This window comes from Rhinoderma darwinii, chromosome 11 (assembly GCF_050947455.1).
Source record: "Rhinoderma darwinii isolate aRhiDar2 chromosome 11, aRhiDar2.hap1, whole genome shotgun sequence".
NCBI lineage: Eukaryota > Metazoa > Chordata > Amphibia > Anura > Rhinodermatidae > Rhinoderma > Rhinoderma darwinii.
Genome location: NC_134697.1, coordinates 9,820,226 through 9,836,386, shown reverse-complemented (window position 1 = coordinate 9,836,386; position 16,161 = coordinate 9,820,226). Strand labels below are relative to the sequence as shown.

At 44.7% G+C, this 16,161-nt stretch overlaps 1 protein-coding gene across 2 annotated transcripts in view; it reads right to left on the bottom strand.

Moving 5' to 3' along the window:
- Positions 1-15,717, bottom strand: part of ZYX (zyxin) — a 30,900-nt gene extending 15,183 nt beyond the window's left edge. The window contains exons 1-5 of one of the 2 annotated variants that reach the window (XM_075842885.1): positions 15,549-15,717; positions 9,548-9,820; positions 6,012-6,247; positions 3,587-4,399; positions 352-463 (exon numbers count right to left, since the gene is read on the bottom strand). In XM_075842885.1, coding sequence (XP_075699000.1) covers positions 352-463; positions 3,587-4,399; positions 6,012-6,247; positions 9,548-9,820; positions 15,549-15,717 — 1,603 coding nt within the window. Of the gene's footprint in view, positions 1-351; positions 464-3,586; positions 4,400-6,011; positions 6,248-9,547; positions 9,821-10,296; positions 10,384-15,548 lie in introns of those variants that run through there. The other variant, XM_075842886.1, reaches the window with a different exon arrangement.
- Positions 15,718-16,161: the final 444 nt, after the last annotated feature.

Sequence of the window (16,161 nt, the reverse complement as noted above, 5' to 3'; positions counted from 1 at the left end):
GGTCTCCCAATCAAGATCGAGTGGTGACACTAGGTCAAAGCGATGCCACAATGCGAAATTCTCAACCATGTCATCAGTGCGGCAAAAGGATGGCCTTTGGGGGCTCAAAGCCTCTTAGCCATCGGGCACAGTCCCTCGAGTGACAAAAAAGAAAGGCAGAAACAAAGCCTCCAAAGATCTAGAGAGCTTGCCGGAAAATCTGAGTAGATCACTGAAGTCTTAATTGAGTGCAGTCCTACATCACACCACAAATGATATATGGTGATATCGGCGAGATGTAGCAGAGTTTGACACATCTGCTGTATCATTATAGACACACGCACATATTCCATAAGTATGTCGTCAACTTACCCATGATCTGTGAATCTGCTGTAGGTTGCTTGTCCATTTCCCGCATCAATTGCTGGGTCAACATTTCCAACTCTTCCACTTCTTTCATATTCAATCCATGAGCAGTCAGATCCTAAAAGAAACATGATAGTTGTAGACACCTCGCCTCAGTTTCAGGGACATCCATTGCGTAAGCTTTATGGTCAACCCATCCTACAAGTATTTGGGCTTCTACCTGTCCAATCTGTAGCCATCAATCTAAGTTTGGCCTACTAGTACTTTACTTGGCCACCTCGGCTTGTTCGGTGTGCCGTCAAACATATAAAGTGTCGGCCCTGGTGATGCCAAACAGTGACCGTTTAATGAAAAGTTATACAATTTTATAATAAATTGTGTGTATCAATTCCTTGCCATTTTCAAGATCTCTGCTTGCTGTTATTCAATGACATCCTCCAGTGTCTACATCCAGAGAATTTAACTCTATCGAGACCATGTGATCACACCTGCACGGGTCTGATAAACGTACTGTAACGAGCCACGAACGACCATCAAGTGTCCTGGACAGATTTTTAGCTTCTGAATGTAAATAATGAAATTTCATATTTAACGACTACAAGCAGAGATCTTGAAAATGGAGAGGAATGGATACACATATTATATTAGAAAAATCTTAATTTCCCTAGAGTTTCCTTTTAGTAATTGCTAGTCAATGAATGTGATGGTATTTGGACCAAATGAAGGTCACGAATATTTGGGGCCATCAGAATCTAGTAAGCCGCACAACACTGCTTTAGGCCAACCATCCATCCATTTTCGGGGCTCTGATGGATATTTTGTCATATCTGAACTATAAGCTACCCATGTACTTTGGAATAAAGTTGGGAATCCAATGTGTTAATGGGACCGCCCAACTGTCCCTCAACAGCAGATGATAGGGGAGACTAGGATCAGGCACACTGGATGTTAACATGCTCCAAGCTTTGTATCCCTTGGAGATAAGCCAATGCCAGAAATCCAATTGGATTTCAACACGGCCGATCCTTTGCTGTACCGGGAGACAAGCCGCATGTCTCCCTCTCCCTACTGAAATAGAAATGAAACCATGGCCGAGCTAACGGGAAGATTAAGCCAACAGCTACAGTAGATAATAAATATGGCCGGCATAAGGGACTAATGTCCAGTTCGGTAATAACATTGGATGGGTTGGCTCAGATTTCAAGCAATGGTTCACAAGCAAACTTAACATTTCCAGAACTGATGTGGCAACAAAACAATGGAGGGATGGGGGAGGTGCAGGTAAGGGTTAATGAGGGGACAGGAGACATTTATGATGGTCTGGTACACTAGATATTTGTGATACACGAGTCTGTTTGGGTCGGCTGTTGACTTGCCCATAAAAGATGGACTTAGTATTGAGTTTCAATGGGTTATGATGGGTCTTCAGAGGATGCCTTCACAGGATTTGGATACACGCCAAACTGGATATATCGGACTGTGATGCTTCTGGTTGCTTATAAGTCACATTGGTTGTGGTCACGGAGAAGAGTGTGGGAGTAAGGGGAAGTCTTCAAAAGTAAGAGGAGGACACGCAAACCCCTGAGGGTGAAGACATGGCTTCATAAGTAGATAATGTAATAAGAGCGCCCTCCTTCAACTTGTCCTGTAAATGTCAACCATCAAAGACTCAATGACTCACATTTCTATTTTTTTCTATTTACAAGGTTGCCGCTCTTTAACCCTTTCCTACAAACAGCTTTATCATTGGGTAGGGGGTAAACGTATAAGTGGTAATACCACAACAAGCAAGGGGAGTTCAGTGATGACAGCTAATCCCTAGTTGAGGACAGCAGATCCCTCCACCGTTTTGCAGATACATAGCCCCATGTGAACAAACAACAGTCGCACTGCAAAAGCAAAAATTGTGGCTGCAGAAAAAAAAAAATTTGAGGAGCCTGCGGCAGGTCAGCTTTATTACCGACGTTAGTGTTTTCTCTACATTGCAAGGTCACAATAGCAAACTCTGCTCCGTCAGCCTCAGCTTAGAGAAACAGCGCCCACGCATCAAATACTACTCATCCCTAAATTGTATCCAGCCATGCAACACAATCATTACATCATAGTGGCAGCCATTACCCATTCCAGTCCCCGTGCCTCTCGCGGAGTCAAAGCTCTGGTTGACAGTCATTATGCTATTACTGTAAATGATCACATATAAAATAAAACTCCCAGTAGATAAAAGTCCTTGAATCATCTTCTACTCTCTAATTATAAATAAATTCCTTAAAGTCGTTCCTTCGTTATATCTGTTTCGAGCAAATATGGGTGACAACCAATAGGACCCCCATTACCGTTTCTACAGGTGTTGTCAGATAGAATTCCCAGGCTCTTACAAAGAGATTTTTCCTAGTTAATTAATTGACCTTCAAATTTTCTAAAATCAAAAATAGCAGGATAGGACCAAGGCACATTTTTTACCTTCTTAGCATAGCCAGCCAAAGTGCCCTCATAACAGTGCCAACCACAGTGGCCAATACAGCGCCCCCATGCCAACAGTACCAAAAACAGCTGTTGTCTCCTACAAGAACATCCAAAGCTCCTTACGTTTCTGGTGCTCAGATGTGCTCTACGAGAGTTATAGAAAATTGTCCAGTTTCTTCACTAATCAATCTATGGTCTACTGAAGTGAAGGAAGTTCAACAAGCCGTATCGCTTCAATTAGGCGGGGCAGACCAAGCAAAATTAAACACCCTTTGCTCCCATATTGCTTCATGTTGACCCCTGGGAGTACTTGGAATGGGGCCATATTGTTTGTCACCCATTTTTCCCTGGACAGAACAGGAAAACGCTCCATACAACAGGAGGACTCAAGAACTTTTACGTAAAGGTGCTGTTTTTTATATTTGTGTGGAAACGCTCCTTAATTTGTAGAGCAGGCCAATCAATCAATTTTATGCTGACGCTCAAAGGTTCGTTGACAACCACAACGCTACGTATGGTCTATAGTCCTTCATAAGTACACAAGTAACAGAGCTTAATTTGTCATTCACTTTGATCCCCGAGCAATAGAGCAGTCATAGAGTTACCTGCAGTTCTAAGGAAAAAGCCGATCATGACGTTATAATGAGTTGTTCAAAATAACACACTCCTCTCTGCTGCATTCGTACATTGGTTAGTCCAGTCTATCGTTCTTTATAAGCAAATTAGGAAAACCCACCACCAAATTTTTTTTTTCCCAGGAATACAAAGTAACACTTACAGGCTCGGAAGGTCTTTGTATGTTGGGTTGAGGAGAATTTCTCTGAATTGCATCTGATGGTGGTTTCGAAGACTGATAGTTCTCCGAAGGTGCTCCATTGGATTTTATTCCCTGGTGGCTCCTAATGTTTTCCATTTGTGACCCAGAATTCCTGTTGACCTCAGCCTGGGGCACAATAATTCTTAAATTCTCTTTCTGTGGCCCTTCGGGGCCGGGTCTAGCTTTTTCAAGCACTTGAGGCTTTTCACGTTGCTGTGCAATGCTAAATCCTGATGGCCGTGTAGAAGATGGTGCAGAAGGAGCAGGAGGTTCCACTCTGATGACACTGGGCTGCGATATGGGAAACTTCTGCTGTGGGCGTGAAGGTTCTGTTGTTGGTTCTATCTGTTTGGGAGTGAATGTGTGTGGGGCAGAAGACTTTGGGGTGAACGTGTGAGATGGAGCAGGTTTTGGGGTGAAGGTGGGTGCACTCACTGGCTTAGGAGAAAAGGATGGAGCAGGTGCTGGGTTGGAAGAAGACTGCGAGGGGGAAAATGTGTGGGGGGCAGGAACTTTTGGAACAAAGGCGTTAGGTGCAGAAGGTTTCTGTATCACCCCCACTGGTACTGCAGGTTTAGGTGCAACTGGGATGGGGTTGTTAGGTTTAAGACTAACTGAAGGAGGGGCAACAGGCTTGGGGCTAAATGTGGTTGGTGGGGCCTTAGGTGTAAATGGCACGGTTGGCTTAGTCGAAAAAGAGGATGGGGCAGGAGGCTTGGGAATGCACACAGGAGGAGCTGGTGGAGGTGGTGGTGGTGGTGGTGGTGGTATGACCTGTGAAAAGGCAAAAAGTTGAATAAGACTGACTATAATAGTAATGTACTGTAGATCTAGGTAGAGACGAACGAGCCTGTGTTGGCCCACATAATGGAACTAAAGTTAAAGTAAGGCCAATTTTCCCTTAACCTTTGAGGTATATCGAAGATATTTTAGCCCTTAATGACCACTTTAGTGGTTTTACGCACATGCTAGGAACAGCTTCCAGAGTTATTTTTGCATCTTTTTCATTGTGAAAGAGAGAGCAATATTTTTAACCATTTTGCACACACACAGTATTCATTGTTTTTAAGTGGTTTAGGTTTTTAGTGTGAAAAAAAATATCAAAAAACAAAACAAAGAACACGAAGATCAAGCAAAAATTTGTGTCCATTATTGTGATTTATAAAGTGTCCTAGTTAGAAGAATCTCAATGGCGCTAGAGATCTAGATACTAGAGGAACAGGAGGGGTTATAATTTATTAGTATTTAACATTTTAATTATCTTTTACTTTTAATATTTTGTGCCCCCTAACAAGGTCAGAAAATACTAATATATATTTATAAAACTTTTTGAGATGATCACTCCAAATTGCAGTAAAAAATGGTCGTCTTGAGAGGGACTTATTGTCACAAATTTGGTCTCGATCAAGGATGAGCTTCTCAAAGATGTGGTCTTTTTGTAGAGATTATCCTGTATATATATTACACAACAGCCTTGGACATTAGTCACAATCAGAGCCATGATGTGTCTAGACTGTAAGAAAACAAAAATTGTGTAATATCTCCAAGTCTACCATTAATAGTATAGAGATAAGGAGGCTCAGATGTCTCATTTTGTATTGCATGCCCTTCATTTCTTTTATGTCTCATGAAGACTAAAAAAACAGTGATGTTCCTCAATCAAGACCTTCACCAGACAGTCGCCAGCTGGACAATAGAAGTACCAAAAGAAAAAGTATTGATCGATGGTGAACTTCATTGTTAGTGAAGGCTTCTGCTGCTGGAGTTGGTGAAGGTCCCCATGGCTGGTAAGGAATACAAAACGAGTCGATCCTTGATAGAATCAAGCCAGACCTTCCACTCGATGTCAAATGACCATTTGAGATTTTCTTCTTCTGGAGATATTACTACAAGACCCAGCTTATTGGAAAAGACAATCATGTTCAGAAGAATTGAAGGGAGAAGAAGAAGAGGAGAAAGACCAGCAACAAGATGGATGGAGACAATGACAGGAATTATGAACATGACATTAAGAACTACGAAGACCTAAACTCAAGGTAGAACATTCTGGAGAAACATTATTCATCAGGTCAATCAAGATTCTACACGGACTTGAAGGAGAATAATAATAACCATAAGGAATTTTCCAATTAGAAAATTCCGAAAAACAATATTTACATTTCAATGGAATGTTCCTCGAGCAAACAATAAAATTTACAATTTTTGATCTCACGTGAAAGAAAAACTTGGTATTCAAAAACTGGGTAAAACTCAAGATTATTTGAAACTCTGAAGACATCTTAGGAACAGTCTTCATTTCATCTCAACCAGAGAGGACATCTTATTTCAGAACTTGTCAGTAGATCCCCAATAAAGAATAGGGTTAAGAAGAACCGAATATTTTTACCTGGACGTCACTGGTTCCAGTAACGAGGCTGGTTTCCTCCAGGGGAGGTGGTGAAGGGAAGAACTCTTCAATAGGGGGTGGAAACGGCTCCGCAAATTCAGGTGGTGGTGGTGGAGGAAAGCTGGAGGTGGGGGAACCAAGAATATCATCCCCAAAAGAAGGTGGAGGAGGTGGAAAAGACATGGTGGGGCTCATGACAGAGTCATCGTTTGGTGGAGGAGGTGGCAGGATGAATTCTGAAGAGAGATACATGAAATTATAAGAGATGCAAATAGCAAATGATCTCATGCCCTGAGGACATTGACAATTTTTTAGTAGTGAGGTAACACCACTGAAATCAACCATGAGTGGTCCAGCTGTCTAGGAACTTAATCACTCACTTACTCACTGGTGGACGCAAGTTTCCACTTGCGCCCCCTTCCATGAGGACAATTGTGAGCCACTTATGCAATGTGTGCCACTTACTTGTACTCGATAACTAGGCAGATTGGCTAAGCAAAAGCCTAAAAAAGTTGGGTGACAACCCATGTGGAAGCGGTTATGGCGGCCATATTGGTTGTTACCCAAGTTTCTCAAAACAGCTGAATATAATTTTTAAGATTTTCCTTAAAATGCCGAAAACAGACTTTTTCCAAAGTCCAGTCTTCAATTATCCTCTCAACAGTACATTAAAAATTGAAAAATCTTACAAAGAGTAGAGGTAAAACTCTTAACACATAAATGAATTGGTGGATCTGGCGATCTTTTCGTCTCCACACAAAAGGTTTTTGTTTTTTTGTTTTAAATGGCGGGAATTTTCAGTTTAATGGTTCTTTTCATTCTCTCTTACGTTTCCTGGGCTGGATAATAAATCTTAATTATCTCATTCTACAGCTACCCAAGCCCGGGATTATAATAATGTGGTCATAGTTTGCAAACACAAGGCTGAACCAGTATATACATGTGCAGCCAGCTGTCAAGCAGGAGGAATGACTTAACACGGAAGAGGGGGCACATAGTTATTCCCATATGAACAAAGAAACCAACAAAAAGGTGTACAAAAACAAGAGTACTATATATTGCAAAACAAAAGCCATAACATTTGATAACCTGGCACCTATCAGGTCTCCATGCCGGATTTTTCACATTATTATCATAGTGCAAATTTTTCAATATATTTCAGCCCCTTGGTGGCGCTGTTCCAATGCGGTAGGAATCCCCTCACATCAATAAAACAGAAGTAGTAGGACTCATTTATGATTTTGATCCCTATGGGCAACTGGTCATAATAAACAGTTCTGATCGACACGGACAACCCAAAAATCACCGACTTGGTCACTGTGTCCACTACAAAAGTATCTTGTAAGCGGAGGAGGGGGGGTGGTTTACCATGTAGTGTCATTTTGATAGGGTGGGAACTAATCTTTGGTTTCAATCCCAGCAATAGCTACAACGTGGATAATTTTTCAAGAAGTTTTAATCCCCCCATCAGAAGACTATGTAAATTCAGCTATAGACAAGGACACTGGACATAAATCTAGACCCCCAAGGACGGCAACTATTTGGGCAGGGAAATCCCCGTAAAATCAGGTGGACAGTAGTCAACATAGAGCTCTACTGTATGCTATGAATGGCACCAGCGAGGAGAACCCCACTACAACTTGGCTCTTGGTCTCCCACAATGTCTCCATTTCATATAAAGCCTCTGAATGCATTTTATTCATGTAGCCAATATTTCAGAAATATTTTTACAAAAATGGACAATCCCTTTAAGAAAAATTGCCCCTTCACAATAAAGCCACTTGTATGAACAAGGCAATATTAAAAAGACATCTCAAAGATAGGCAAGCTGCCGGTCTTTAGGAACAATTGTACACAAAATCAAAAACTTTTCAAAACTTCAAAAGACCATAATAACAGTGGCCGTGGTAGGGGAATGGATGGATATCATCACCTAACTATACGTACTTGCCATTCAGGAGCCCTTACGGGTTGTCACCCACTTTCTAAATGGTAAATATGCCCAATTACGTAGGGGGGGGGGGGTTATCACTGCAAATGTGTTATTCAGGAGACTGGTGAAGCCGAGTGACAACTCCTAAGGGAGATGTAGTGTTGGCCAAACTGGTTCTTGGTTAATGGGATTTGTTTTTTACAATGGAAATGCTCTTTGACCCCTTGTAGTAGGATTATCTCGCTATATATAGGAGCTATAGTTGTGAATAGTCGCCTCTGTATCGTCATGAGAAGAATTATAGAAATTCCAGTGTATTACCAACTATAAGGGCTTTTCAAAAACAAACAAAAAAAGTTTGTTTGGTGCGGATATAGAAATGAGGTGTGAAGCAACGGTGTCAAATAACAAGAAAAAGGACTGAGCGCACTTCATATTAACCGCATTCAGAATAAGGAAGCTACGTACTGAGGCACAAAAAAAAAAAAAAAAAAAAACTCAATTTAAGAATTTACACCCAAAATGAAAAAAATAAAAAAATAAAAATAATTCTCCTCGCGTTATATATGGGAAAAAACGTGCGACAATTGATATGACCTCCATTACAGCTTTCCTATGGAATGCCACCCAGGTATACCAAGGAGATGTAGCATGGTATGACCAGAGGTTTACATAGGAGAGAGGCCGCTGGTGTAGGTGGAAGGGTGTGTTTTTTTTTTTTACCCCTTCTGCCGCTTTCCAAGACCGTTGGGCAAATTCCCTACTCCCTTTTCTCGCCAGCAATGCAGTTCCTGTGGAGTAGGGATTTCTCACCACCCAGGAGCAAAAGGGACGAAACCAACCATCTTGTTTCACGACTTTACATAAGAGTCTGAACACGTGTATTTATTAGGGATTTTTTGATATAAGACATAGGCCTTGTTCACATCACGTTTTCGGGTTACATTGAGGGTCTGCGCCAGGAAAGCTCCCAACGTATACACTTAACCTGTCCATAGTGCTCCATTGGAACGATGAGGGCTAAAAGAGTTTCCTTTTTCTTCTGTAGGGCTGGTATATCTTTTTCTTAAGGTATAGAATAACATAGTAGACTACGATACTCTCTACAACGGGATCCCGCAAAAAAACATACCATGCAGTGCAAACGTTTTTTAACATGGGACCCTACGGGTTGACGGATGCCGCTGTCGGTCATACGTCACGGGCATTAGTATATATATACCATAGTAGCCTAAGGGTGACGGCTGCCGGCACAGCCTCCTTTTAACATATACGTTGGGAACATTTTCCCATGTATATACTAAACGTAATGTGAATGGGGCCTTAATATGAGAACCGCTGCAGTGATCATCTGGTCGCAGCATGTACAAATCACAATTCCAAGCAAATCGCTGATTGTGCCAGCGGCCTCTATAGGGAGAATGTGGTATTGCATGCGGCTATTCAAATGCATAGCAGTCTATGCCGCCCCTCTATGACGTCCGTATGCCCTAACAGACACATGAACAGAGGTTCCTCTGATGGGTAACCTCTTTAAATGATGTTCAATAAATACAAAAGCAACAAGAATACGCCACAAGAGAATTACAGACATTATAATTACCCTCTTGCTCTCCACCAGATGGCGATAAGGCTGGGATTTCTCCAACTTTACCCAAAAGCGCACGTATGCCGGGGGCCGTGGTGTTATCCTGGGGGCCGGCAGAATAATTTTTTGGATCTCCTTCATCGGCTGCTTTGAATGGATTCACCTTAGGTTTAGGGGGCACCACCGGAGCAAACTTTTTAGGCTGGTTGTAGAAAGATGGGGTAGAAATGTTGATGGTAAAAGAGGAGGTCATCCGGGTGGCGGGTGCGGCTGGGTCCATCTTGATGTCTTTGACAAGCAAACAAAAAGAGTTAAACCATAATATACATATAAAACACAGGTACAGATGTAGCAGAGCCGAGTTGGTCAACGAACCGTTCCTTTGTTGTACACTCACTGAGCTGAGATAACGCAGGTTTACCCGCAGTCCTACGTAACATTACAGATAACTCTTCGTGAGATCACGCGTTGCGTGTCAAATGACAAACTCAGCTCTGCTGCATCTGTATCCGATAGATGTAAATAGAATTTTTTTGTATGGAACAAAAACAGTTTTACATAACAGGCGGCCATCCTGGTCCCTATAGACATTCATCGCGCTTTGCCTGTAATAACCGTTTATCTGCCAGAGAAAATTTGACAAAAGAAGTTCTGCCCCTTTACGCCCCTCCCCCATCACTATAAACAATATGGCGGCCCTCGCTCACGCTTACAGCATAGCAAAGGTTAAAAAAAATAGCAGTTAAGTGTAATCGAAGTCTCACTATGATCAAATCCTGCAGAACAGATCCCTGCCAGCTCAAGGTTGAACGCCTTCCTCCGCCCGTGTCTCTCTCTGCGTCTGTCTCGCTTTGTTTCCATGGAAATACTCCCGGGGGTTCCTGCACAGCTCAGCATATAAACCATGGCTCCTATCATGGAGGGACTACGTGGGGCTGGAGAGAGGAACGAAAGATTTGGCCCTGGCGCAATGATGGCGGTACGGTCTCGATGATGAAAAACATGACTTGGTGCAAGAACAGTACATGGCCCCTCGCTCTCCGATATTTAATCATAAATCACCCCCTTACGTCTCTATAACAAATCGATAATTGGTACTTTCTTGATCCCGCAGCACTCCGTGTTTCGTAGGTTTCCACGCCGACGTATAAAAAATGGGAACTCAGCACTCCAAGGTATTATGCAATAAGTGATATTTTATTTCACATATAGCGAAAAGTAGTAATCCAAAAATAGGTTTAACGTTACGGTCCATACATTCGACCTTCTTCAGACACAGATTACGTCCGTGGATAAGGATATGCGGCGCTTGCGACCTCGGTCGCTGTTAGTTAATGGCACTCTATTGGTAGCCATATAATCCATCATCTTGGTCATTTACGAGCAATTTAGCAGACAGAAGAAGGATGCTATAAGGTGATGGTGCCCCCTTATCTACTGAGCCCTTGTGGATTGGCAGAGGCTGCACCAATGGTATGTCCACCCGGGATTTCATTAGTATGGTAATGCGGAGTAAAGTCAGTGCATATTGGGTGCCGGTGTATAGGATATGGGTGCAATGCCAGCTGCGAATGGTATTGGTTCCCCAAAGTTCTCTGACTATGGTGTAATGTGGAATGAGGTCACCGACTTGGCGCCGAGTAGATGAGGAAGATGAGAGGTCACTGACTTCGCACTGAGTGTAGGGGTGATATAGAACAAGGGTGCACTGACTATGACATGATGTAGTGTGAAGGTGTACTCAGTAGAGGATGAGTAAGGGGTGACCACGGGGTGATGTAGAATAAGGACTGACTTGGTACGGAGTTCAGGGTAAGACGAGGGTGCTTTGACTTAGCACTAGGTATAGTACTAGGTAAAGTAGAACTGTAGATGTATTGGCCTAGTAGAGAGTAACATGTGGGTGGACAATGAGTCAGGAACGGACATACCATTGGTGTAACCTGAGGGGCTCAGTAGGAAAGGGGGCCACTATCACCTTATAACAGCTTTTTTGCATGTAAATGCCTGAGCCAATCAATTTCATAGCTCACAATTACTGATGGATTGTTATAGAGACATAAGGAGGTGATCTATGATGAGATATTGGAGAGCAATGGGGCCATATACTGTTTTTGCACAGGGGCCCTAAGCTGGCTGTGCCCGTCCCTGCTTTGAGTAGAGGGTAAGATGTGGGTGCATTAACTATGAGTGGAGGGTGAGATGTGGGAGAAGTGGCTAGGAGAAGCGGGTAATATGTGGGTGCACTGACTAGGAGAAGCGGGTAATATGTGGGTGCAGTGACTGAGTAGAGGGTGAGATGTTAGTGCAGTGACTATGAGCGGAGGGTGAGATGTGGGTGCAGGGACTATGAGCGGAGGGTGAGATGTGGGTGCAGTGACTATGAGCAGAGGGTGAGATGTGGGTGCAGTGACTATGAGCAGAGGGTGAGATGTGGGTGCAGTGACTATGAGCAGAGGGTGAGATGTGGGTGCAATGACTATGAGCAAAGGGTGAAATGTGGGTGCAATGACTATGAGCAGAGGGTGAGATGTGGGTGCAATGACTATGAGCAGAGGGTGAGATGTGGGTGCAATGACTATGAGCAGAGGGTGAGATGTGGGTGCAGTGACTATGAGCAGAGGGTGAGATGTGGGTGCAGTGACTATGAGCAGAGGGTGAGATGTGGGTGCAGTGACTATGAGCAGAGGGTGAGATGTGGGTGCAGTGACTATGAGCAGAGGGTGAGATGTGGGTGCAGTGACTATGAGCAGAGGGTGAGATGTGGGTGCAGTGACTGAGCAGAGGGTGAGATGTGGGTGCAGTGACTATGAGCGGAGGGTGAGATGTGGGTGCAGTGGTGAGATGTGGGTGCAGTGACTGAGTAGAGGGTGAGATGTGGGTGCAATGACTATGAACAGAGGGTGAGATGTGGGTGCAATGACTATGAGCAGAGGGTGAGATGTGGGTGAGGTGACTGAGTAGAGGGTGCGATGTGGATGAGGGGACTATGAGTAGAGGGTGAGATGTGGGTGAGGGGGACTATGAGTAGAGGGTGAGATGTGGGTGCAGTGACTATGAGTAGAGGGTGAGATGTGGGTGCAGTGACTATGAGTAGAGGGTGAGATGTGGGTGCAGTGACTATGAGTAGAGGGTGAGATGTGGGTGCAGTGACTATGAGTAGAGGGTGAGATGTGGGTGAGGGGGACTATGAGTAGAGGGTGAGATGTGGGTGCAGTGACTATGAGTAGAGGGTGAGATGTGGGTGCAGTGACTATGAGTAGAGGGTGAGATGTGGGTGCAGTGACTATGAGTAGAGGGTGAGATGTGGGTGCAGTGACTATGAGTAGAGGGTGAGATGTGGATGCAGTGACTATGAGTAGAGGGTGAGATGTGGGTGCAGTGACTATGAGTAGAGGGTGAGACGTGGATGCAGTGACTATGAGTAGAGGGTGAGATGTGGGTGCAGTGACTATGAGCAGAGGGTGAGATGTGGGTGCAGTGACTATGAGTAGTGGGTGAGATGTGGGTGTAGTGACTATGATATGAGTAGTGGGTGAGATGTGGGTGCAGTGACTGATATGAGTAGTGGGTGCGATGTGGTAGCAGTGACTATGATATGAGTAGTGGGTGAGATGTGGGTGCAGTGACTATGATATGAGTAGTGGGTGAGATGTGGGTGCAGTGACTATGATATGAGTAGTGGGTGAGATGTGGGTGCAGTGACTATGATATGAGTAGTGGGTGAGATGTGGGTGCAGTGACTATGAGTTGAGGGTGAGATATGGGTGCACTGACTAGAGGTTAAGGTTGATATGTGAGTGCATGGACTATGTGTAGATGTTCATGTGGAGGGTAAGATCTACAGAGGCGTCCACAGCCGGGTGCTTCAGTCTAGAAGTAGCCAGTCTCTGTGACAAAGTCTAAAGAAGACGGTGCAGTTACACAACCCTGAGACTAGGAGGCGCTAGAGGAAATCGGTGCAGCAATTGTATTTACAATAATTGCTATTAAAGGCATTGTATGTGAATGACCCTAAATATAGAGATCACCTGGTCACCTCCTGGATAGCACCCACAGATCTGTAGACCCTTATGCCACACACAGCTTTACCCACCTCCGGCGCCCTTAGTCCTCCCACTTTCTCTTTAAGTGATGATATAAAAGGATACAAGCAGATATATAGGCTGACAGAATTGGACTATGTGTAGCTTAAAGACTAGAGCGAGATCCAAAATGGGGGGGGGGGGGGGACAATAAGTCCCAAGATGTAGACGAAGTGGCAGAGGAAGTAAAGGGCGAGACACCCTGAAGGTTTATTGGTATATAGAGTGATTGGAGGAACTGATATGACTATGAGGGGACGCCGATTGGTGTTGGAGAATAGGGGTGTACAGACAAACCCTCATCAGGGGCGCCTTTAGACAGAGATACAGCACATACCCCTGAGAACATTGGGATCCACATAAGCAGAGGCCATACCCTGACTATGGGGTGCTAGGGGCTGTGAGTGGAATGAGGTACCCCTGAGAGCAGGGGGCGCTGTAGGATGATGGTTTAGTGGCCTTTATAGCCATTTAGGTAGCCACATTGGATGCTATAAACGCAGGCGGCACTGGAGGACAATGGCCAGAAAGTGTCTAAACATTTGGGAGCGATTACTGTAGGAGCACAATAGCTGGGGGCTGATGTTTTACGACAGGAATGAGGCCATAAAGTTGAGGAATGTCCCTGACAAGTCCCTGGGCCCCGGGAACACTGGAGCGGGACACTGGCAGCTGTAATACAGGGGTTACAAAGTCTGTGGCCTGCAGGTCAAGAATGAGGTAACCAGCAGAGATGATGTCTACAGGGCAGGAATGAGGTAACTGTGGGGGAGGCCTGGTGGAAGGATGAGAGGTGAGTGAGCAATGTCTCAGGATTGTGAGGAGGGGAGGAGGGGGAGCTGCCCCGGGACCCCCACCCCCTTCCCCAGCTGGGAGTCATTAACTAACATTACACTGCTGAGCTGGGGGTAAAGAGACAGCTCCAAATACAGGGTGTTAAAGAGACAGTCCTGCAGAGTATACTGTGGTAAGCCTTGGACTAAAAGAGACAGCTCACACAAATGCTTTACAAGAGACTTGTATACTGTGGTGAGCAAGGGGTTAGAGAGTCCAAATATTGTGCCCTAAGAGACAGTCCTATACAGATGAAGCATCCTGGGGTGTAAGAGAGCCCCAATATTGTGCTCTAAGAGACAGTCCTATACAGATGGAGCATCCTGGGGTGTAAAAGAACTGCAATATTGTGCACTAAGAGACAGTCCAATAGAGATGGAGAATACTGGGGTGTAAGAAAGCCCCAATATTGTGCCCTAAGAGACAGTCCTACACAGAGGAAGAAGAATAACCATGAATCAAAAAAGAGACTGCCCAGCACACATGTAGAGACAGATGTTCACAATGCGCATAATTAACAGAGAAGAGACAGTCCATCAAAATATCATTAGGCAGGAAAAGAGACAGTCTCCTTTACAATATACAGTGACCATCTCAGTGGGAAGAGAGTCCATGATAGGGTGTGGATCCACAGGGGAGCAGACAGCAGGTCCACTCATTGTATAGCAGAGGTGATGAGAGACAGACCTTTATGTAAAGAGACAGCTCTCACAATAAAACACTTTGTTGCATGAGATCCCACATTTTATGTGACTACAACACAGGAAGAATCAATGTATCAAATTGTAACAATAATCATCGCTCCGGCATCGTGACGGTGAAGAGACAGCCTCGAACAATAGACCTCTAGAGACAGCAGAGTAATGGGATATACTGGACAAAGGCGGTGAGAGAACACATGCAAGAGACATGCTGCAGTCACATCCGAGCTCCACTGGTAAAGAGACGTCTCCGGGAGGAGACATCCGCCCCAGCAGTGGCCCTAACACACCCGCCGTAGCCCAGAGACAGTCACACACAGGAGACAGACACAGCAAAGAGCACACCGAGACAGACCGGGGTGTCTATACCCACAACACACACTGAATGCCTCTTACCTCTGAATAGCAGAGACTGACTGCCAGCACAGAGTGAGAGACAGCCAGAGACCGCCTGAGACTGCCCAGGGGGAGTGGAGAGGGCGAGGCCACAACATGACTGGGAGTGTGTCACACTATCGGTATGTGCAATGTGCTCACTCTCTAGGTGTCTGATCTGTGAGTGCATGGTCTACCTGAGCGAGACTGTCTCTTGGTGCATGCATGTTCATGGCTGTCTACCTGAGTGTGACTCTCAGTGCATGCATGTTCAGTGCTGTCTACCTGGGTGTGACTGTCTCTTGGTGCATGCATGTTCATGGCTGTCTACCTGAGTGTGACTGTCTCTTGGTGCATGCATGTTCATGGCTGTCTACCTGAGTGTGACTGTCTCTTGGTGCATGCATGTTCATGGCTGTCTACCTGAGTGTGACTGTCTCTTGGTGCATGCATGTTCATGGCTGTCTACCTGAGTGTAACTGTCTCTTGGTACATACCTGTTCAGTGCTGTCTACCTGAGCGAGACTGTCTCTTGGTGCATGCATGTTCATGGCTGTCTACCTGAGTGTGGCTGTCTCCTGGTGCATGCATGTTCATCGCTGTCTACCTGAGTGTAACTGTCTCTTGGTGCATG